Source organism: Aquarana catesbeiana, unplaced genomic scaffold (assembly GCF_042186555.1).
Source record: "Aquarana catesbeiana isolate 2022-GZ unplaced genomic scaffold, ASM4218655v1 unanchor225, whole genome shotgun sequence".
Classification (NCBI taxonomy): domain Eukaryota; kingdom Metazoa; phylum Chordata; class Amphibia; order Anura; family Ranidae; genus Aquarana; species Aquarana catesbeiana.
The window spans coordinates 1,565,236-1,589,940 of NW_027362652.1; the positions used below are offsets into that span (position 1 = coordinate 1,565,236).

Below are 24,705 nucleotides of genomic sequence, written 5' to 3' on the forward strand. Positions count from 1 at the left end.
GGGGGTAGACCCACAGCCTTGGGTAAGTTAATTTCAGAAGTGGGCTGGATAGACCATTGGCGATTTAAATAGCCTCTGGACAGTTTTCTTGTTTCTCCAAATCCCAGGGTTCCCTATCCAGAATTGACCTCTGCCTTGGCAATACCTCTAGTATCCCCTTGGTGTCTCGCTTGGCATACTTACTGCGAGGAGTGTCTGACCATTCCCCTCTCGTGATTTGGCTTCGGGCCCAACCGCTCTCATCTTCCTACAGCCCCATAGAAATTGAATGCTTTTTGGTTACAATTATTTCCCTCTCACGAGCGTATAGATGCCCAGATGCAGAACTTTTTTGCTACCAACCAAGGCATTGGGGAGGAAATGACATGCTGGGAGGCTTTCAAGGCATATAGCAGGGGAATCTTTATATCAGAAATCAATGCAATTAAAAAAAAAATAAATAAAAAATCATCCTCCGAGTTTGTTCTACAGGTTGAAAGCGAGGTGCCACAGCTGGAACTACAATATATTTCTACCTCACAAAAAAAAAGTTGGCAATTAGATTTGGACAGCTCTGGGGTCTTCTTGACTACTGTTCCTGGACAGTCTGGGATCCCCGATTAATAAAATAATTTTCTAGGTGGGAATTCCCATTGTTAATTAAGTCACCTATTGTTTCTGTCTGTTGGCTAATTTGTCTAACTCTTAGAGGTTCTTATGATGGGATTAGCCTTGTGTCAACTGTACTTCAATATGTAACCTTTATGTGATGTTTTGGGTAAATATTTGGTTTCATTGCTCATGTGGTGACTGACCAACGTTTGGTGTATAAAAACCCTGTATTTCTGTTCAAAAAACAGTCATTCCTTAGGTTTCACTTTAACACTGTGTCTGTGTATGACGATTGGGATAACAGGGCTGGTATTAGCTCTCGGTCTGTTGGACGGTTTGGAGGGTAGGAGGCACTGTTTAGTGGAAGCACTAAAGGGGGTGCTGAGCATTCCATCACATTTGGTGGCAGTGGTGGGAAGCGCCCTGCAGTCTGGGGCATTCAAACCACTACCGGGATCGGAGGTCCAGATAGCAGAAGAGGAGAGGTACAGATACCAGCCGCCACGGAAGAGGAATTTGGAAGGAGACTGTGAGAGATATGGATACAGCACAGGGGACCAGTGCCAATGCAGGTCCTGCTTGGATGGTGTGATTCTGTTCCCCAGCAACTCTGGAAGGAAGTGCTAGCCGTGAGCAGTGCCAGTAGGGAACAATTCGACCCTCCATCCAGGAAAGGTACTGGTCGCACTACAAAGTGCAAATGCTGTTATTGGGGAAACACCCGCACAAGGAGTGGACAGCTGAGTTAAGCAGGCTGGTCTGGGCAGAGATGCGGTTGGACAAGAGCTACAGAGCTCTCCGCTGGTCTATAGCTGAAGTGTGCCCGTGGACAGCAGACGATAGCTCGACGGAAGGCATGGGCTACAGCAGCCTGGGGCTGTTGTACGGGAGGCTGCCCAAGGACCCTGACTTTGGGAGCGATCTGGAGTGGCGTTTGGAGGAAATCATGGAGTAAAAAAACTGGAGGCTGAATGTCTCGGAAGTACTCTGGGCACAGGAAGATTTGGAGTTTCTAGCCGTTCAGGAATGGGAGCTGGAGAGATCACCTACAGATGGCTGCTAGATTCTGTTCAACAGCAGAGCTGGGCTACCTTGGCCTGGGGCCATCGGGAAGTACCAACCAACAGCTCTGAAATCTCGACTGAAGTGTCGGCAATGGGGTAGAGTGACAGTGTGCTTTGCCCACCTCCAGCTATGAAAGTGGAGCTCTTATGGTGGGTGCAGCAAGTGTTGACTCAACCTAATGAACCTGTTTCTGCACAGGACAAGCTTGGATGGAGGAATGAGTCTGTCCTGCAGCCAGACAAGGGTACGGGAGATTGAGCAGCCGGCTCATCTCCCCAACAATAGTTCAAGGACCAGGGAGGAGAGCAAGCCATTCTCACTCTCCAGCCACAGATCGCAGAAAGCTTTTCAGTGGAGGATCTAACACTTACTGAGCTTTCAGCTGAAGCGCTGGCACTGGGCTCAAGTGCCGCCAGCCCATGCCCTGGATTTTCAGCAATTTCAGAGACTTGGGATGTAAAGGACTTTGCTGCTGAGAAGGAACAACCCGGTGAGCCTCCAGTGGAAGAGCTGGCATCAGAGCAGCACATCACTGAGTTCTGCCCAGCACCAAAAGCAGCTGCAGCCTTCTTAAGATAAAAAGCAGTCGGCCTTTCTCCCACACCACTGACACAGACATAGGATTTCAAACCAGCAGCATCTGTGGAGTTACAACAAACTTCCAGCCAAAGCACTGGCTGCAGGGCACAGTGCTACCCAGTTCTGCACACCCAGAAGAAGCTCTGGCATCAAGGCAGAGTGCTACAGACCTCTGCCCCACACCGGCAGCAGTTCCAGGGCACCAGGGAGAGAAGGTGGTTGTCCTTCATCCCCAAGAGCAGACCCACATTACGAAAGATGTGGCAGTCCTCACTCCCCCGCAGCAGTTCAAGGACCAGGGAGGGGAGGAAGCTGTCCTCACTCCCCAGCAGGAGATTCACAGTCTGGGAGTGGAGGAAGCCGGCCTCCCTCCCCAACAGTTAGCCAGAGCAAATGACGTGGGGTCCCCAGCAGCAGTGCTGGCATCAGGGCAGAGTGCTACCAACCTCTGTCAAGCAGCCGCAACAACTACAGAGTTCCAGGGAGCCAGGGCAGGTAGCCCCTCTCCCCAGCGACAAGCTGATGTAGTGAAGCTCCTACTTCCAGCTGAAGCACCGGCAAAAGGACAGAGCGCCGCTTGCCTTCGTCTAGGACCTACAGTGTCTCCATGGCTTCAGGGAGCCGGGCAGTCGGCCCCTCTCCCCATCAGCAGATCAAACCCTGGACTGGTAAAGACCACCCCGCTAAAGCGCTGGCAACAGGGCAGAGTGTCGCTGGCCTCTGTCTAGTACCTACAGTGTCTCCATGGCTTCAGGGAGCCAGAGCAGTCGGCCCCTTTCCCAAGCACCAGACTGAGCCACAGAATGGTAAAGACCACCCAGCTGAGGCGCTGGCAACAGGGCAGAGATTCCACAACCTATGTCCCACCCCTACCTATGACAACTATTCCCTGCGGCCCAGAATGAAGATCCTCTGGACTGACTATGTGGGTTTACTAATGCATATCCAGACCAGGTGGAGGTCTGGGACCTGGTTAGTCTACTTTGGTTGGGGGACATATTTTGGAGGGGACTGCAGGGTAGCCTCTTATAATGTGGAGAACAGCGGCGCTCATCTGAGTGCAGTTTATTAAAATGGATTAATGATGAATTTATTAGGATAAAAAATTAAAATCAGAATGAACTCACAGGGTAAGGATTAAAATGGCTAGTCACAAGGGGAGGCTCGCTGTGTAGTCCTGATCCAGATAGCTGGCGGTGTGGGGTGCTGCTGCTGTCTCGCTAGCTGCAGGGGTTTCCAAGGCTCTGAGACAAGCTGGCAGTCGTCTCCTCGTTGGCTATGATGTCACTGGATGTGGGGGACAGGGCCAGCAGGCGTGCGTTCAGAGCATGCGCGCTCCTTCTTCAGGCTGTGATTACTTGCCCACTGACTATGGGCCTTGGCATTTGAAAGAGCTACAAGCATTTAGGAAGGATGTCCTGTCATATGATGCAAAAGCACATTACATTTAACAGTCAAGGGAGCCATGATGATCTCTGCCAACTTGAAACTCAGTAAGCAGATGCATGTGAAAAGGAAGCTGGTTAATGAGATTTGGACAGCCCAGGGTCTTCCTGAATAGTGTTGCTGCACAGCCTGTGATCCCTGATTAATCAAAGTATTGTTTAGGTGTAAATTTCTATTGTTAATTGAGTCACCTATTGTTTCTGTCTGTTGGCTAATTTATCTAACTCTTGTAGTTTCTTATGATGGGATTAGCCTTGTGTCAACTCTACTTCGATATCTAACCTTTGTGTGATGTTTTGTAAATATTTGGTTTTATTGTTCATGTGGTAACTGACCTGTATTTCTGTTCAACAAATAGTCATTCCTTTGGTTTCACCTCAACATCTTGTCTGTGTGAGAATTGTGCCCCATCGTTGGTGTCACTGGGAGGAATTGTGCCCCATCTTTAGTGTCATTGGGCCTCATTGTTGGTGTCACTGGGAGGACCTGTGATCCATCATTGGTGTCATTGGGCCCCATTGTTGGGATCATTGGGTGAAACTGTGCCCTGTCATTGGTAAAAATTGTGCCCCATCCTTGGTGTTATTGGTAGTAATGGGGTAATTGGAAATTGTACCCCATTTTTGGGGGTCATTGGGAAGACTTGTGCCCTTCTTTGGTGTCAGTGGATGAAGTAGGGCCCCAAGAGCTGGACAAAAGCAAGCAAAGGTTTGCATCTTTAAAGTGCTTTCACTTGTAGTGCAAAGTGGATTTGCCTTTAGTAAATAACCTCCAATGTGCAATATAAACCATATAGTGTAATGGTCAGCACTTGTAATATTGGTATTCAGTAACCACCAGTAGTCTAAATCTTTTCTTAATTGAGACAAGTTGCAGAGGTCCCACACCACTGCCTCCCATCTCCTGAGACTGCACTCAGTGACTTGGGTCTGAGACTATACAGACATATCCCTCCAATCATAGTCCATATTCCCATCGCACACATTCCTGGAATGGAGCTATTCAAGATCACATCGCAAAATGGTGTGGTGCAACGTTTCAGAGCCACGCAGGACACCTTCGTCGGGCATGTCTGACAAAGGGGTCCTGCATGGCTCTGACACATTGCATTACACCATTTTATGATGTGATCTTTCTTGAATAAAAAACGTTTGGACGAAATTGATGATCCCTGGCATGCTGGTGAATATCTACAGATCCCTCCACCCCGCACAGTTAGCAAACAACAGAGCAAGCAACCCTGGGAGAATTGTTCTGTCAGAGATCTTACTAGACCTGGGCATGAGGCAGAAGGAACATATCCCAGGTGCCTAGGTTGAGCAATGAACATGAAGAAAAATCTAAATTTCCCTGCTAACTGAACACCATAATCTCCATGAATCCAGTCTAGATACATAAATTGTGTCTGCAGTACAGAGAAGGGAGATTATCCGAGAGGAATACAGGACGGGGGAACACAGCTCAGGAAAGTGACCAGGGTATTACAGGCCGATATCACCCAGTCCATGCCCTACTCTGGACCAATCAGAGAGCAGTATGGGTGGAGGAATGTTTTCTTTGTTAATGACCCACCTGTGCTGATCTCTGTAGGAGTGTCCTCCTCTATAAATGTCCCTGTTATTCCATCCTCCTCCATAGACTGCTGATCATCCCTCACATACGTCTCTTCTTCTTCTGCTTTCCCCTCATCTTTAGAATCTCTCAGGTTTCCACTCTGAATATATAATAAAAATGACTCAATTGTAACAATGCAGATAATGTACAGATCCTAATGATACTATCAGTGATTGTTCCTCATCTACCTGATGATGGTGAGGGATGGTGTGATCTTCCTGTGTGGAATCCCGGGAATACAGAGGACGGGGACATCTCTCTGGTGGGTTCCCATTACTGGATCCATCTGTAGGAAACACACACACTGACTGAATACATTGTTTCTATGTGTTTATCAGATGATGGGGGGGGGGGGGGGGGGATCTGGGTGGACCCTCCGTACTGATCTTTCCTTTACAATAAAGTCTCCTCTTACCCGGTGATGTGAGGGGCGGCTGATTCTCCATCATGACGTCCTTGTAGAGATCCTTGTGTCCTTCTAAATACTCCCACTCCTCCATGGAGAAATAGACAGTGACATCCTGACACCTTATAGGAACCTGACACACACAATGATACAGTCACCATCCAGACACATCCCTTGTCTGTTACTGGATAATGTCCCAGAATTCCCAGCACCGCTCACCTCTCCTGTCAGCAGCTCCATCATCTTCTTGGTGACTGCTAGAATCTTCTGCATGTTGTGTCTCTCAGGTTTTAGGGATTCTAATGGAAGCACTGTGATGGTCATATGATCACCTGACTTCGGAATTGGAAACCTCTGTATTGGAAAATCAATAGAAATATCATGTTAGAATCCCAGAATCCTCCTCACCTCTCCAGTCAGGTCTGTGTTTTATTAAGAGATAACAGCGATGTCATGTGACCTCCCAGAATCCTCCTCACCTCTCCGGTCAGCAGGTAGATGATCTCCAGGGTGAGGTTTAGTATCCTCTCAGTCATGTGACTTTGGTTGTCCTCCATCTTCATCGATGTGATCATGTGATCTATAAAGGTTTTCTGTAGATCGAGAATTATCTGGACTGTATTGGTTGTACAATATTAGGATGGGGATGCAAGAGCTTAACCCCATCGCTGACAGAGTTGTTTTTGCGTTTTTTTGCACACATATATTAAAAATCATTTTTAGGCCTTAAGATTACATAAAACCCCCAAACTTTATATATTTTCTGAAAACAGATACCCTAGGGAAAAATTTTGGTGGTAGGTCTAATTTTTTTATGTCACACGATACTACTGTAAGTAGGTCTAGGAAACACAAAATTTCAGTAAAAAAACAAAAAAAAACCCCACTAAAGAGAATTTTAGCGCACACATATACAATAAACTACCCGAATTGTTGGTAACATATTAAAAAAAACGACGTTGTACAGAGTAAATAGATACCCAACACCTCAAACCTTAAATTTGCGTGCCCCCGCAAAATGGCGACCTCAGCACCCTGTATTTTCTATAGGTGACGCTTCAAAGGCCCCCTATAAGACATCAGTTTAGTGTTGGAGGTTTTGTTCCAGAATTACCAGAATTGTTCCAGGCTCACCCCGCAAGTCTCCTTAGGGCTTCACCGAATGTTTTGCAATGCAGATCACCTTGCAAAACATTACTTTCCGGGTATGCTAGCCAGGGACACAGAGAGGCTGACCCAGAATGATGTCATAGACGTCAGTTTGCGGGTCACAATAAAAAGGGGAGGAGAGCGGACCCTCGTCGGGCACCAGCCATGTCGGTCCCAGACAGAAGTCACACTACAATGTACAATGTATGAGGTCCCAAAACACCCACCAAAAAGTTGACCAACTCTCATGTTTTTAGTGCTGTATCTTGTCATCTATAGGGGGCTTCCCCTCAATGGTGGGCATGAGTATCAAAAAAAACATCCAAATCTTGTATAATAGGACTATAGTATAAAGCAGGGGTCTCCAAACTACAGCCCTCCAGTTGTTCAAGAACTACAATTCCCATCTTGCCTACTTATGTCTGTGAATGTCAGAGTTTTACAATGCCTCATGGGGTGTGTAGTCCCGCAACATCTGGAGGGCCGTAGTTTGGAGATCCCTGGTATAAAGGATGATAATAAACAGTAATTCCTAGACTGAAGGCTCTGCCTCTTTGGATGGTATCTGCCCCTGTAGTGTCCTGTGACTACATATATAAAAAGGTGACTAATAATGTGGATAAAAGACGTCACAGTGACTATGGAGGAAGAGGACGGACATGACGGGGGGGGGGGGGGGGGTGTGGTTACTGGGCGTAAATAAAAAGTAAGATCTTATTACCTCCTCTTCTGCCACTTCCAGCAATGTCTTCTCTCTACTTCCTCCCGACTCACCTCTCACCTGGAACATATTTATATCTGACATCACTTCCTGTATTCCATAGAGACTTCCTGTCTGGGCAGAAGTGAGATCACCATCTTGTGGAGCTCAGAGGAACAGCCCTCATAGTGTGAACACGGCCTTGTGCTGTGTGTGTATGTACTGTATAACTTTATAGATAGATTTACGCGTTGCGTAAACTGTTGGCGCTATATAAATCGTGAATAATAATAATAATATATCCTTATAGATGGGTCATCTCCTCTCCCACCAAGAACACACTGATTAGCTGCACACCAGGAGAACACACTGATTACACTTCTTGAAGACTCTTACATGTGAATGTTGGACAGATTGTTACTGATGATCTTCTGCTGTTTATATTGAGCTATTTGTGTAGAGTCCTGTGTGAGTCCTCCATTATTTGTTTGATGTTCTCCTTTTATGTTGTCTTCAGAGGATATTGGCTGGTTTAGGGCTAATACAGCCTTTCTCAACCTTGAAAACGAATTGGTCCATTGACTCAATATTGGACCATTTTGTTTTCGGAATTTGTTTCATAATCTTCGTTTTGTATATTCAGAAATCAGAATAGTTGGTTGTTAAGGAGCAGGCAGCCGTGGCATCCTTAACATCCATGACTCATCTGCTGTCTGTAGGATTCCTCGATGACAGCAGAAGGTAAACAAAAAAAATGTCTGTTTAAAAGAACAAATATCTAATTGGCGCACGCAGGTGCACAGCACTGCGAATCGGCGCATGCGCAATGGCGCACGCACTACGTGACAGAGGCAGACACTCACTGACCTATAAAAGACTGCTGCTGTGCTCACCAGATTGCTGGATTATCGTTAGCCCCCTGTGTTCCTGAGGCTCTGTGCGTGTTACATTGGATTTCCTGTTGTTGACCCGGCTTGCCCTTGCCTTGACCTGTCTGATCCCTGGTCCTGGCTTTGACCTCTGGCTTGTTCTACAGACTCTGCTGCTGTCTGATCACCTGTGTATGACCCTGGCCTGCATTACGGATTCTGCTACTACCTATCTGCTCACCTGTGTATGACCTTGGCCTGTTCCTGTTTCTGCTACCTGCCTCCACTGCTGACTGATCCACTGTGCATGACCCTGGCCTGGCCTCCATTACCACTTCTTGTTTGCCCTGTTACCAAGTACACCTGGAGATTCTGAGGGACATCTGCCTTACAGCACATCCTGCCTGTTCCAGCCTCTAACTGGTAGTCCCCCTAGCCATCATCAACTCTATAAATGAAGGGATGAGATCAGTGATGACATCATTGCTCAAATATGGGCATGGCCATGGTTATATTTGGGCACTAATATTTCCCAGATATGACCGTTTGGCCATATTTCGGCAATGATATATACCACTCCATTCCCTGTCCATTTGCTTATGTGACCGGGGATTTCCCAGCCACATAAGTGAATGGGATGGGTGATGTCTGTGATTGGTAAGGCTGTGGCGTGCAAAAGCAGCCGCTGCTTTCTTAGCAACCATTCAGAGCCAGTGAATGATAGTGGCAATATCATTGATCAAATACGGCCATAATTGGGCTATGATGCAACCCGCTTCATTTTGCCACTCATTTGTTTACAAGGTTGGAGATTCCCTGTCATGTAATTGAATGGGCCGGTTGACGTTTGTGATTGGTAGGGATGTGGTGGGTGCAAACAGCTGCTGCTTCCTTAACAACCATTTGCATCTGGGATAGTGAACATTGCACTCTGTATGCTGGGCTGTATATGACATGTTCCTGACCACTGTACTCTGTACTTGTACTTGGGCAAATGCTCCCGATGCCTCACCCGATACCTGGACAGTCAGCGGTGATCGGTGAGTGGGGGACTTACAAGCTGCTCCCCCCCCCCACTCTCAGCCGCTTTAGTGAAATCTATACAGCGGTGATCGGTGCTTGTAACTCCCCCACACACGATAACCGCTGACTGTCCCCGCATCCTCCTCCATGCCCCCTCCGTTCTGCTGTCCCACTCCTTTCTTTCTCTGTTTCCCCCTACGTTGTGCTGCTGTCCCCCGCTGTTCTGCTCCTGTCCCATTCCATTGTGCTCCTGTCCCCCTCCGTTGTGCTGCTGTTCCACTCCAGTATTCCTCCGTGTCCCCCTCCTTTCTTGCTCCGTGTCCCCCTCCTTTCTTCCTCAGTGTCCCCCTCCATTGTGCTCCTGTCCCCCTCCGTTGTGCTGCTATTCCACTCCAGTATTCCTCTGTGTCCCCCTCCTTTCTTCCTCAGTGTCCCCCTCCGTGGTGCTGCTGTCCCCCTCCTTTCTTCCTCCATGTCCCCCGCCATTCTGCTGCTGTCCCCCGCCGTTCTGCTGTCCCTCTCCATGTCCTCCTCCTTCCTTTGATGTATGAACAGAGTCAGTGTCCATTCACATAACTGAAACATTGTAATCTCCTGTGATTACGATGTCTCAGTTTATGAATTAAGAGGAGCCTCTGTCTTCTCTCTATTCATTCTCAGTGCAGCTGAGGCTGCAGAGAAAGGGACTGGGGAATCTCTATCCTCTGTCTCTTTCTCTGTCTCAAGGGGGAGATTTCAGGGGTCTATTAAGACCCCTGATATCTCACAAAGCCCCCCAACAGGGCTGATTAAAAAAAAAAAAAAGTATTGCAATAAATAATAAAAAAAAATTATTATAAAAAATAAAAAAAATAAAAAAAACACACAGACACCATCCACCCCCTCCCTAAAAAAAAAATTGTAAAAAAAAACCACTGTCACGTGACATTAAAAAAAGTATCGGTAATCGGTATCGGTGAGTACTTGAAAAAAAAGTATCGGTACTTGTACTCGGTCTTAAAAAAGTGGTATCGGGACACCCCTAATTTATAACAAAGTATTGTAAAAAAGGCCACAACATAAAAATGGGGGAAAAGTAGAAAAGAAACCCAGATATTAACCACTTCAGCTCTGGAAGATTTATCCTTCTTCCTGACAAGGCTATTTTTTTGTGATACGGCACTGCGATGCTTTAACTGACAGACAATTGCGTGGGTCGTATAATGCTGTACCCAAATAAAATTGATGTCCTTTTTTTCCCACAAATAGAACTTTCTTTTGATGGTATTTTATCACCTCTGCGGTTTTTATTTTTTGCGCTATAAACAAGAAAAGACCGACAATTTGAAATAAAAAACAATATTTTTTACTTTCTGCTGTAAAAAATATGTAAAAAATATTTTTTTTTCTCATAAATTTAGGCCACTATGTATTCTGCTATATACTGTATTTTTTTGTAAAAAAAAAAAATAAAAAATCCCAATAAGCGTATATTGATTGGTTTGTGCAAAAGTTATAGTGTCTACAAACTATGGGATATTTTTATGGAATTTGGATTTATTTTTACTAGTATTGGTGGCGAACAGCAGCTTATAGCGGGATTGTAATAATACGGCGGACAAATCGGACACCTGACACTTTTTTGAGATGCCGATACAGTGATCAGTGCTAAAAATATACACTCTCCGTATAATGCAGGGTGCAGGGGCGCCGCTCCCTATCCATGGGTCTGCCCCCCTAGGAGAAGGGAAAGGACGCACAGCTGCTGTGATGCCGAGGAGGAGAGGCAGGGGAAGCGCTGCCCACGCCATAGATGGGGATTAAATGATCAGCAGGTGCCGGTGGACATTGAGTCAGCGGTACCTGCTGGTTGGCTCTTGCTGTAACTATGCACAGCAGGAGCCAATCAGCAGGTACTGCAGACTCCATTTCAGCTGGAACTCGCTGATCATTCGTTACACAGGCAGAACAGCAGTCCGTTTATGTAAACAAGGCAGATTGCCATTATGTCAGTACAGAAAATTCAAGAAAAAAAAAAAAACAGTGATTGTATCATGGGTTGGATAGCTGCTCCATCCTTAAATTAATTAGTAACCAAAAGTATCTCCCATGGGACTTTGTTGCAGCAATAGAAATAAAACCAGATACTTTTTTTTTTATTTTTTATATAAAATTAGAAAATGTTTATTATACAATAGGTTAAAAATTCAATCGATACAATCCATATCCCAATCAAATTTTTGAAAAAGTATCTCATGCTTTCCTCATAGGGAGCAGAGACCACAAACATTTATTCCAATGATTGCATATCCACCAAAAACTCCCAACGTATTTCAACTAAGCGTAGTCTTCCTCAGGGGACAATCCTAGATAGGTAACAAAAACGACAGCAAGTATGTATTCAACTAATTAGCAAACAATAACGATGTCCATACAGTGTTAGTGAAAACATGTTAAACTCACATAAGTGAAGAAACCAGATATGGAAACCAAGGAAAACGACTACAGCACGTCCCAATAGGGTTTTGGTGTGGAGGCGGGCCCAACAACCCACAGGGGATCAGTGATGACCAGATGGAAAGTCCCACCATGTAAGGCTATGTCTATGAGTAAAGATAATATATCACTGCTATATCGAGCGTTAAGTGTCCCTTTTGTGTTGGATCAGTCAGATTCAGTCATAGGTTGATCAATAAAATGAACCAACAATAAGTGATATAAGTAACTCAAAATCAAAGCATGAACGAACATAACAAAATGTTTCTCAATACAGTGAGGTATGAATATATCATGTTTCCCCAAAATAAGACCTTCCCTGAAAATAAGACCTATTGTTATTTTCCAGAAGGGCTTCAATATAAGCCCTACCCCGAAAATAAGCCCTACTGTGTCTTTTGTTGCCAAAATTAATATAAGACCTGGGCTTATTTTATCTGGGAAACATGGTATGAAACATACCTGGTTCAAAATCAATGGGCATATAGAAAGGAATTGGGTGGGGTTATGCCGCGGACACACGACCAGACTTTCCGGCAGAAAAGGTCAGACGGAACAAATCTGTCAGACATTGCGATCGTGTGTGGGCTTCATCTGACCTTTTCTGTCGAAAAATCTAACGGACCTTAGAAATAGAACATGTTTTTAAATATTTCCGACAGACTCGATTACCATCGAAAAAAACGTTCATCTGTATGCTGGTCCGACGGACCTAAAACAACGCAAGGGCAGCTATTGGCTACTGGCTATTGAACTTCCTTTTCTAGTCCGGTCGTACGTCATCACGTCGAAACAATCGGACTTTGGTGGGATCGTGTGTAGGCAAGTCCGTTTCGTCGGAACTTCGTCGAAAAGTCCTTCGGAGTTCCGACGAGAAGTCCGCTCATGTGTACGCGGCATCAGAGGAACAAATTAGCCCCCTATAGGACCTGTGTGCACGAATCCAATGCAAATGCGCAATCTCGACATATTGAGCCCGGCCGAAACGCGAACAGATGCGCGACGTCATCAGCCCCGTCATCAAAGTCGCATGACAAGTCGTTCCCCAAGTTTTCCAATGATAACCAGTCATATATGCGTGACTTAAAGTTGTAGAAACTTCAAAGTAGGTCATGCACTACTTTGGTCTGACTTTCATGCAACGTGAGGGCAATAGACTTCAATGTTAACCCTCAAAAGTTACGTGAAAGTCGTACCTCAATGTTATACAATTGCCACAGTTGTCCATTATCAGTGGTCAAAGCCAAAGTCGTATCCAAGTTGCACCCACCCAAAGTTGCGTCAAAGTTGCATGTCGGCGCAACTTTGGAATCGTACAAGTGTGAATGGAGCCTAAACATCTCCTGACATTTAGGGGTCTATTCATAAAAAATTGCATAGCCATTCATCCGCTGAAAGTGCATGTACATTCCCCATCTGTGTCAATGGAGGTAAAAAATAAAGTAATCGTGCCTGACATAGTAAACTAAGGGGTCGATAAGTATAAAATTTGTTGGTTGAGCGTGATAAGCATTTGCCCAGCTGTGATAATATTGATTCATAATGTAATTAACACAGTGATTTCCTATAATAGTCAGCTCCACCTAGTGGCCATAATGGAATATTTTTCCTGAAATACTTCTATCAGGAAAAAGATTAATACCGCATTATGGCTACAGATGGAGCCAATAGTCATAGGAAATCACTGTATGAAATAAAAAATAAACAATATTTGTGATGGCTCGATTTAACATTAAAAAAAAAAGGCTTCTGAGTGTTTGACAAAATTGACGTAGCCAGCGAAAAGGTAATGACTCCATTTTTATTTTTCTCCTGCTATCAATGGCCAACACAGTACAACACTTCATCCATGTCTTTGGTGATCTCTGATCTCCTTATGAACTGTTTCTTACATGATGAAGATCAGCCATGGAGTATATCTGAGGTGTATATCAGGGTGTGCTTCTTCCCCACATGAGAGCTCTGATGTTCAGCAACATTCATATAGAAGACGACATTTCCCGCACTCAAGGCACTAATACACCTCGAGGGTTGTGTGGGATCCCTGATGTACAGGAAGACAGGACTTCACTGAGTAACATTTCCCGCACTCAGAACTAGGAATGTGACTTTTCCCCCGTTTGCAATCTCTGATGTCTGTAAGAATGAAATTCCCTGAAGAACATTTCCCGCACTCAGGACAGGAATATGGCTTTCACCGGTGTGCGACTTCTGATGTGAAACAAGCTCCGATTTTAGTTCAAAACTTTTCCCACACAGACAGGAATAAGACTTCTCCCCTGTGTGCAATTTCTGATGTTTGTTAAAATCAGACTTGTATGAAAAGCATTTCCCGCACTTAGGACAGGAATATGGCTTTTCCCCTGTGTGCACTCTCTGATGTGTGTGAAGATTGGTTTTCCGAGAAAAACATTTCCCGCACTCAGTACAGGAATACGGCTTCTCCCCCGTGTGAGATCTCTGATGTGTGAGAAGATGTGATTTGTGTTTAAAATATTTTTCGCAAACAGAACAGGAATACGGCTTCTCACCTGTGTGCACCCGCTGATGTCGTTTAAGTACAGACCTGTCTGAAAAACGTTTCCCGCATTCAGGACAAGGGTACGGCTTCTCCCCCGTGTGAGATCTCTGATGTAGAACAAGTGTAGATTTTTGTACAAACCATTTGCCGCACTCAGAACAGAAATATGGCTTCTCCCCCGTGTGAAACCTCTGATGTACGCCAAGTTGCGATTTATTTACAAAAGTTTTCCTACACTCAGGACAGGGATATGGCTTTGCCCCTGTGTGAGAACGCTGATGTTTGCGAAGATTGGACTTAAGTGAAAAGCATTTCCTGCACTCAGGGCAAGAATGTGGCTTTTCACCTGTGTGAGTTCTTTTATGCAGATTAAGGTGGCTTTGAAATTTGAAACACTTTCCGCACTCAATACAACAGAACCCCTTATCTGTTGGAAGGACGGCACCGTCCCTCACAGTCTGAGGTTCCTCAGGATAAGAGGAATACGATGGTCCATCTACACTGTGTGGTGCCGGATGGACATTTGAGGTAGTCGGGTTTTCTCCTGGACTATACTGTGTGATGTCCTCATCTTCTACTTTACAGTCTGGAGACAAAGTGAGACAATCCTCTGAGGTTTTCCTCATCTCCCGTCCATCTATTAAAATAGAGATAAAAAAATTAATTACTAGACATGAGCAGATTGGTTCCCCTAAACCAGGACTCCGCCCACATCAGGCAGCTTTGTCTCTGAGGATCTTACAATTCCCCCCTCAAGGTAACTAGTAAATGGGTCCTCTGATCTCCTACCAGTTCATTTCTTTATTCATGGACCTTAGTCAGAGAGTGAGGAAACAACGAGAACTGTCTTTTATAGGACTTCACTCCCATTCAGGATTGTGCTGCTATCCTGGAAGGAGGGGTGAAACATTATCTCTGATCTCTATACAAGGTAACTCTCGTTTGGTTGATATAAGGCTACTTTCTAGTTTTACTCTGGCTGGAGTGTTTGTTCCCCCCCTCCCCCCTAACTGCCTGTTTATTGCTGAATCCTCTTAGATTGTGTGTGGGTTATCCCTCTGTGAAGATGACCTCTTTGATTTGACTGTGACTTGCACCTATTTGTCTGAGCCAATTGGGCCCCATTTGGGATTTTGAATTATTGCTGATTTATGCGTCATTCATCCATCTTTCACACCTAAAAGGGTAAGAATGGTTACCATTTTTTTTTGAGATGGACAAATCACTTTATTTATACGAGTGGTCTAAGCTTGGATTTTTCTCATGGCAGTATAGTGCGGTAAGCCCCTCAATCGCAGTACATGCATTATAATCTACTTGGACTTCATCTTTGATTCACTACGATACGTATATGATATCAACTCAGATCTTGGGTAAGCATTATATATATATATATATATATATATATATACACACACACACACACACACATATACACACAGGCTTTGACAAATAGGGGCTATGCAGTACATCTCTAGCTTGGTATATTCTGATACAGTGATACTGTTCCCCCTTTTTTTTTGGTTGATATAGTTTACCTGGCCCTGATACTTTAACCTGATGGGCCGGCAGGCTAAAATTTTGAGATCATTGACCCTTTTCCTTCCATGGACACCTAGTATATTATACTACATCCATTTTGGGTAAGTGTGCTTGTTTCTTCCCAAAGGGATGAATTGATCTGTAATTCTGAAGACATAAACAATTTTTTTCATGAGGAATGGAAAGAATAGCCATTTGTGGATAAAATGCTATAATCTGACCTGTACCAACACTCTAATAATATATTAGTATTTTTTGATATGATGTATGATTTTCTTTGTTTTTGTTCTAGATCCATTTTTAAAAATTGTCTGATTTATCAATCTCCATGTGCCTAACTCTACTGGTCCTGACAAAGCGGCTGATCCGCGAAACGCGTTGACCCTTTTAGAAGACCTTCTGAACAGATGTATTTGTAATGTATTATATTGATAGCAACATATGCTTTTTATATTGTGTAAAATAAAGACAAAATTCTTTTAGAGATACTGTATGTCATTAGTATCCGTTTCTAGGTTATTGTGCACAGGGGGGGGTATATGTAAAGTCCCAACACCCATTCTCCCTCTGTCTTTGATAGAAGTTGCCCCTGACATCATCCGATGACAAAACGCGCAGGGAGGAGCTGGAACGTGTGACACGAGTACGTGCTGGGATGCGGCGGCCAACTTGCTGGTTGGAAACGCTGGTCGTTTTCCACATGCGTGTGTTCTACTGTGGGAATGTGAGTTATACTTCTTCGTTTTAATAAACCTTTGTTTGGGATGTCTGCGCAATGAGAATTATGTTATTCATTTCTTGAGAGTATCATTGTGGTGGAAGTTCCTATTGGCATTTGTGTGGGCTGTTGGTGGATTACATATTTGAATCGGCATCCATTACCTGCCTATTGGTGCAAGTCTAATCTTGCTCAGGAGGAAGTGATATTCATGGAGCTGAGGACTGCTGAGATTGCCATGAGATGTTACCTACTGCTTAATTGTCTTTACCTTAGGGTAAGAGTTAGTGGGATTGGGTGTTGGTGGTGGCGTCCATCTATCACCACAACAGTTCAGGAACGATGAGTAGTTTGTCACTTTCGGTTCTGCCCCTTTGTGTACCTGGCCACCAGTGGTCAGGAAAGCAGCCAACCAGACCGATTTGTGTGTGATCAGTTGCATGGGAGACTAGAGGTGAGATGTGGGGTCTAACATCCTTCTCGTACATAATGTGCAACATAAATCATATATAGTGTAATGGTCAGTGATAAGAAATATGTAAAGAATTACAAGTGATATCAACATTTGCCTTGTTCCTTATATGCTTTTTTCTAGCTAAAATGACGCTGACTTATTGTTTATGCAATCTGCTTAGTTCCGACCAACACCTATAACAATATTTAAAGAACTAGCAAAAGTTTACCATAATAGGAAATATTGTGTAAAGACACGCTGGATTTGACAAATAAAGCTGACGATGCACCATGAGTCACCAGTGTGCCTTAGCCAATGGTAGCTTGCCAAATACTGCTATAAAATGACATGTGTAAAAGGGTTCCTGTGTGACTCTGCTGAAACTCCTTGCTGTGTGCAGAGCTCACCCCTATGTATCGTTACATTTGTAATAAATCTGTCTTCTAATCAACATGACCAGAGTTGACTGATCAGTGAGAGAATGGAATTTTACCGACAGTCAGTACCTGTAATGTTGGCTTTCAGTAATCATCAGTAGTCTAAATGTTTACTTACTTAACTTAACTTATGTTAACTGAGACAAGTTGCAAAGGTCCCAAACCACTACCTCCCATCTCCTGAGACTGCACTCAGTGACTTGGGTCTGAAACTATACAGACATATCCCTCCACCCGACACAGCCAGCAAACATCAGAGCAAGTGACCCTGGGAGAATTGTTCTGCCAGAGATCTTACTTGACCTGGGCATGGGGAAGAAGACCCAAGACACATGTCCCAGGTGGCAAGGTCAAGCAATGAACGTGAAGAAAATCAAAATTTCCCAGCTATCCGAAACCCAGAATCAACATAAATCTAGTCTAGATACATAAATTGTGTCTGCAGCACAGAGAAGGAAGATTATCCAAGAGAAATTCAGGGCAGGGAACACAGCTCAGGAAAGTGACCAGGTTATTACATGCTGATATCACCCAGTCCTTGCCCTACTCTGGACCAATCAATGAGCAGTATGGTTGGAGGAGTGTATTTAGTTTTAATGACCCACCTGTGCTGATCTCTGTAGGAGTGTCCTCCTCTATAAATGTCCCCGTTATTCCATCCTCCTCCATAGACTGCTGATCATCACTCACATATGTTTCTTTTTCTTCTGCTTTATCCTCAACTTTTATATCTATCAGATCTTCACCCTAAACCAAGGAAGTGAGAGAATATCAATATCAACTATAAAATATAAGCTTTAAACATTGTGACATCATATAAAAAATCCATATTCCTCCCAACAACCTTGCAATGGTGAGGGCTGGTGTGATCTTCCTGTGTGGAAACCCGGGAATACAGAGGACGGGGACATCTGTCTGGTGGGTTTCTGTAGTTGGATGACTCCACCATGGTGTCCTGGTACAGATCTTTGTGTCCTTTTAGAATTACAGATTCCTTCATCACCTCATCCTCCTCCTCTTTTACCTCTTCTTTAACCTTAACTTTAGAATCTCTCAGGTTTCCACTCTGAATATATAATAAAAATGACAGAAATTGTAACAATGCAGATAATGTACTGGATTATGTCCCAGAATTCCCAGCACCGCTCACCTCTCTTGTCAGCAGCTCCATCATCTTCTTGGTGACTTCTAGAATCTTCTGCATGTTGTGTCTCTCAGGTTTTAGGGAGTCACATGGAGGCACTGTGATGGTCATATGGTCTCTAGACTTCGGAATAGGAAACCTCTGTATTGGGAAACCAATAGGAAGGTCATGTTAGATTCCCTCCTCACCTCTCCAGTCAGGTCTGTGTTTTATTGATAGAAAATAGAGTGATGTTATGTGACCTCCCAGAATCCTCCTCACCTCTCCAGTCAGGTCTGTGTTTTATTAATAGAAAATAGAGTGATGTTATGTGACCTCCCAGAATCCTCCTCACCTCTCCGGTCAGGTCTGTGTTTTATTAATAGCGATAAGAGTGATGTCATGTGACCTCCCAGAATCCTCCTCACCTCTCCAGTCAGCAGGTAGATGATCTCCAGGGTGAGGTTTAGTACCCTTTCAGTCAAGTGACTCCAGTCCTCCTCCATCCTCATTGTTGTGGTCATGTGATCTATACAGGGTTTTCTGTAGAAAGAGAATTGTATTGGTTGTACAATATTAGGATGGGGATGGAAGGTGTTAATTGGCAGGCTGCCCCCAGTAGGGATGGACACATGTGTAGGGATCTCCTTCCCTCTAGTGTTTACAGGCCTGGATTGAAACAAAAAAATAGGCCCTGGCATTTTAGACCGAGCAACCCATGACAAGTTTACCGGCCCCTTCCCCACTCTCGTTCCTGATGGAGGTGAGGGGGTCGGGAAAGAGCATGGGGGAGCCAGAGGAGAGAATGGGGCAGGGCAGAGAAAAGCACTATGGGGGGGGGCAACAGGCGAGCACTGGGGGGGAGCAGCAGGGAGAGCACTGAGGTGGGGGGGAGCAGCAGGGAGAGAACTGATGGGGGGGAGCAGCAGCGAAAGCACTGAGGGAGCAGGTGGGGGGGTAAGCAGCAGGGAGAGCACTGATGGGGGGGGAGCAGCAGGGAGAGCACTAGGGGGGGAAGCAGCAGGGAGAGCACTGGGGGGGGGGAAGCAGCAGGGAGAGCACTAAGGTGGGGGGAGCAGCGGGGAGAGCACTGGGGGGGGGAGCAGCAGAGAGAGCACTGGGGGGGGAGCAGAGAGAGCACTGGGGGGGCAGCAGGGAGAGCACTGGGGTGGGGAGCAGCAGGGAGAGCACTGAGGGGGGGGAAGCAGCAGGGAGAGCACTGGGGTGGGGGGAGCAGCAGGGAGAGCACTGAGGGAGGGAGCATCAGGGAGAGCACTGAGGGAGGGAGCAGCAGGGAGAGCACTGAGAGGGGGAGCAGCAGGGAGAGCACTGGGGGGGAGGAAGCAGAAGGAAGAGCACTGAGGGGGGGAGCAGCAGGGAGAGCACTAAGGGGGGGAGGAAGCAGAAGGAAGAGCACTGAGGGGGGGAGCAGCAGGGAGAGCACTGAGGGGGGGAGCAGCAGGGAGAGCACTGGGGGGGGAGCAGAAGGAAGAGCACTGGTGGGGAGAGCACTGAGGGGAAGCAGCAGGGAGAACACTGGGGGAAGCAGCAGGGAGAGCACTGGGGGAAGCAGCAGGGAGAGCACTGGGGGAAGCAGCAGGGAGAGCACTGATGGAAGCAGTAGGGAGAGCACTGGGGGAAAGCAGCAGGGAGAGCACTGGGGGGGGAGCAGAAGGAAGAGCACTGGTGGGGAAAGCAGCAGGGAGAGCACTGGGGGGAAGCAGCAGGGAGAGCACTGGGGGAAGCAGCAGGGAGAGCACTGATGGAAGCAGCAGGGAGAGCACTGGGGGAAAGCAGCAGGGAGAGCACTGGGGGGGTGCGAGAGCACGGGGGGCCCCGAAAGCACCGGGGGGGAGAACCCGAGAGGGGCAGCAGAAAGAAGCTGGATAGGTGGAGCAGCTGGGCTGCCGCATATAGATTTATCAATCTCTCCATTTTCCTCCTGCAGCCTTTTAATACCTGTGGGAGGGTGAGAAGACTTTTAGAGGCTGCAGGAGGAAAATACAGAGATAGGTTTTTCTATATGCCTGCTCCTCCTATCCAGGCACACAGGGAGCCGCGCTCCCTTTCCCTCTGGTCCGGCATCTCCTCCAGCTCCTCCCTCTTAATGGGCACAGTTTAGCTGACCTATAGTTTTTGCCCCCCCAACTGAAAAGAACTGGTGGCTGGCCAAGGAGAGGCCAGGTGAGTGGCACAGGCTCTAGAAGCAGCCCTGCTGCCTTAAGCCCCAGGAAGACAAGTGTCCTGTGTGCCCTATGGCCAGGATGGGATTGGGGGATGGATGGAGCCACCCCCTGCATTCCATATTCCTGTCCCCTGCATTCTATACATTACATACCCCTGTCCCCTGCATTACCTACTCCTGTCCCCTGCATTCTGTACGTCACACACTCCTGTCCTCTGCATTCTGTATGTCACACACTCCTGTCCCCTGCATTCTGTGCGTTACACACTCCTGTACTATATACATAATACTGTACATTATGTACTTCTCACCCAAATCTTTGTTGTCTCAACAGTTGCTGGTTGCTATTAGGGGTGCGCATCTTCACTGGTCTCACGATTCGATTCCGATTATCTGGTCAATGATTCGATTTGATTTGATTCCGTGATGCATCATGATTACTGACTTGCTCCCACTTCCGCTTGGGCCGCCTAGGCGGCCCTTCCTCCCTGCAATCTTGTGTAAAACATCACAGGTCCCAGAAAATTGCCCGGCTATGCAGGACAGCACAGTGAGACATGCGCACCCGGATGCCCACAGTAGTATTGCCAGCACCGTGGACAGAGAATGAGGCTTGGGGTGGCCACGTCTCTGGATTGCGGGACAGGTGAGTGTCTTTTTTTATTAAAAGTCAGAAGATGCACTTTTTTTTGTAGCTGCTGACTTTTAATAAACAAAAAATTTACTGGAACTCTGCTTTGAATTAAAAATAACCTCACTCCCTTAAAGCAGAGTTCCTCCCAAAAGTGGAACTTCCGCTTTAAGCACTCCTCGCCTCCTAACGTGCCACATTTGGCATGTCATTTTTTTTTGGGGGGGGGAGTGTGTGCCCTCTTTAGTGGGACTGTCTGTCCTGGCCGCCTAGGTGACTCCTCCTCTCGCCCTAGGCGGCCCCTCCCTGCCAGTGATCTTCTGGGACACAACACAGGTCCCAGAAGATTGGCTGGTCAATGGCAGAGCGCAAATCTACTGCTCACATTAGACTTGATGGCGCCGAGGAGAGGAGGGGGAGAGGAGTGGGGCTCCGTGCGGCCGCATCGATGGACCTTGGGACTGATGAGTGTCGGTTTATTAAGTCAGCAGTAACACTTTGAGGGGGGAATAATCCGGTGCACTACAGGGTACAGGAATTCACGCACATGGCTGCTGGGAGGTCAGGAGGGATTAGAATCCACAGCAAACAGCCCTGTGAAGTTCCCTGTACTACTGTCTCTGTGCTGACAGTTCCCCTGGGCTCCCCTGTTTGCACCTTCCAGCACACTAGGAGTTAACACAGTGGAATGTGCAAACGAGAAGCCAGGGAAATGTCAGCACAGAGCATGTGTAGGAGGTGTACACATTTGTACTCTTACTGCTGTTAAAATACCTGTGTGGTAATAAATGCAGTTATAATCCATTATGTGCCCACCACTGTATGTGCTTTTTAAAATATATTCAGCTCCATACCTCATTTCTTAGTCCGTGTATAACTGTATATGCGACTCATGTGACTGCCCGGCCCGCCTCTCTCCTCTCTCCTGACGTCAGTGAGAGTTCTTAGCCCCACCCACCGACTGTAGCTATCAGATCAGAAGAGAGGCGGGCGGGGCTGACGTCAGGAGAGACGTGAGAGGAGCTGCATATATTTTAAAAAGCACATACAGCGGTGGCCACTTAATGGATTATAACTCTGCATTTATTACAAAACAGTTTTTTTGACAGACACGCTCGGAGCGCTCTCCCAGGAGGGGCGAGGCAAGTCGAGATGACGTCACACCCGACATCGATTTTGTGGGTCGCATGCATCGATGCCGCATTGGGGACACCTGAATCGCCATGCATCGATGCAGAGAATAAATTCTGCACCCCCAGTTGCTATGCAGTCCCTGACTATTTTAATGAAGTTCTTTTTGACCCCTTCCGGACCAGCCACCGCAGTTACACTGCGGCAGGTCGGCTCCCCTGTGCGTGCCGTCGTAGCTGTACGTCAGCTCTTTAAGACGCCCGAAGCGTGTCCCCGGAGCCGATGCGAGTGCCCGGAATGCGCGATGACCGCCGGGCATCCAAGAATGCTCTTTACAGAACGAGAACGGGGATGTGTGTCTGTGTGTATAAACACACAAATCCCAGTTCTCTCAGGGGAGCGGAGACAGATCATGTGTTCATATTAAGTACGAACACCGATCTCTCTCTTCCCCTAGACAGTCCCATCCCCCCCCAGTTAGAACACACCTAGGGAACACAGTTATTCCCTTGATCGCCCCCTAGTGTTAACCCCTTCCCTGCCAGTGTCATTTATACAGTAATCAGTGCATTTTTTTAGCACTGATCGCTGTATAAATGTCACTGGTCACAAAAATGTGTCAAAAGTGTCCGATTTGTCCGCCGGAATATCGCAGTCCTGATAAAAATCGCAGATCACCATCATTAGCAGTTAAAAAAAAAAAAGAAAAAGAATAATAAAAAAAAAAATCCATAAATCTATGCCATATTTTGTAGACACTATAACTTTTGCAAACCAATCCATATAACCAATCAATATACGCTTATTGCAAATTTTTTTTTAACCAAAAATGTATATATTTTTTTAAATTTGGGTTATTGTTATAGCAAAAAGTAAAAAATATTGTGTTTTTTTTTTAAATTGTCGCTCTTTTTTTGTTTATAGCGCAAAAAATAAAAACCGCAGAGGTGATCAAATACCACCAAAAGAAAGCTCTATTTTTGGGGGAAAAAAAAAGATGTCAATTTTGTTTGGGTACAGCGTCGCACAACCGCGCAATAATCAGTTAAAGCGACGCAGTGCTGTATCACACAAAAAAAAAAGGCCTGGTCATTGAGCAGCCAAATCTTCCGGGCTGAAGTGGTTAAGGTAGGTTTAGACACAGCAATCAAAGCATATTTTATAGGTACAAGGAAGCCTGGGTTTTGTTTAACCACACCCCTTTAACTGCTAAGCGCTTGGCCAGGCCCACATTTTAATATAGCGCGCTGCGTGCGCCGCAGATCTCCCCCCCCCCCCCTCCGGTGTCCCTCATTCTGAAGTTCAAAAGTTGGGAGGTATGTAATTCCAGGACTGAAGGCTCAGCCTCTCTGGATGGTATCTGCCCCTGTAGTGTCCTGTGACTACATATATTAAAGGTGACTAATAATGTGGATAAATGACATCACAGTGACTATGGAGGAAGAGGATGGACATGACGGGGGGGGGGGGTTACTGGATGTAAATAGAAAATAAGATCTTATTACCTCCTCTGCTGCCACTTCCAGCAATGTCTTCTCTCTACTTCCTCCTGACTCGCCTCTCACCCGGAACTTCCTGTCTTCCATAGAGAGTTTTTGCCGGGTGGAAGTGAGATCACCATCTTGTGGAGTATATAGGAACTGCAGCCCTGAGAAACATCTCGTAGTGTCAACATGGCTGTGTATGTACTGTATATCCTTAGGGTCGGTTCACACTAGGGGCGGCACGACTTGCAGGTCGCCTCACCGAGGCGACCTGCACATGACTGCCACGGCGACTTGCAAAACGACTTCTGTATAGAAGTCTATGCAAGTCGCCTCAAATCGCCCCCAAAGTAGTACAGGAACCTTTTTCTAAGTCGGAGCGACTTGCGTCGCTCCGATTAGAACGGTTCCATTGTACAGAATGGGAGGCGACTTGTCAGGCGGCTAGGTCGCCTGACAAGTCGCCCCCGTGTGAACCGGCTCTTATAGATGGGGTCATCTCCACTCTGACCAAGAACACACTGATTAGCTGCACACCAGGAGAACACACTGATTAGACTTC

General features: G+C 46.1%; 1 protein-coding gene across 1 annotated transcript in view; it reads right to left on the reverse strand.

Annotated features, from left to right (window-relative positions):
* LOC141121579 (uncharacterized) overlaps positions 1–24,705 on the reverse strand; it is a 174,657-nt gene that overhangs the window by 42,559 nt on the left and 107,393 nt on the right. Inside the window, exons 7-15 of the mRNA XM_073611213.1 lie at positions 18,434–18,655; positions 18,195–18,336; positions 13,988–15,075; positions 7,572–7,661; positions 6,181–6,294; positions 5,921–6,055; positions 5,711–5,834; positions 5,484–5,581; positions 5,254–5,395 (exon numbers count right to left, since the gene is read on the reverse strand). Of these exons, the coding sequence (XP_073467314.1) occupies positions 5,254–5,395; positions 5,484–5,581; positions 5,711–5,834; positions 5,921–6,055; positions 6,181–6,294; positions 7,572–7,661; positions 13,988–15,075; positions 18,195–18,336; positions 18,434–18,655 (2,155 nt within the window). The remainder of the gene's footprint in view (positions 1–5,253; positions 5,396–5,483; positions 5,582–5,710; positions 5,835–5,920; positions 6,056–6,180; positions 6,295–7,571; positions 7,662–13,987; positions 15,076–18,194; positions 18,337–18,433; positions 18,656–24,705) is intronic.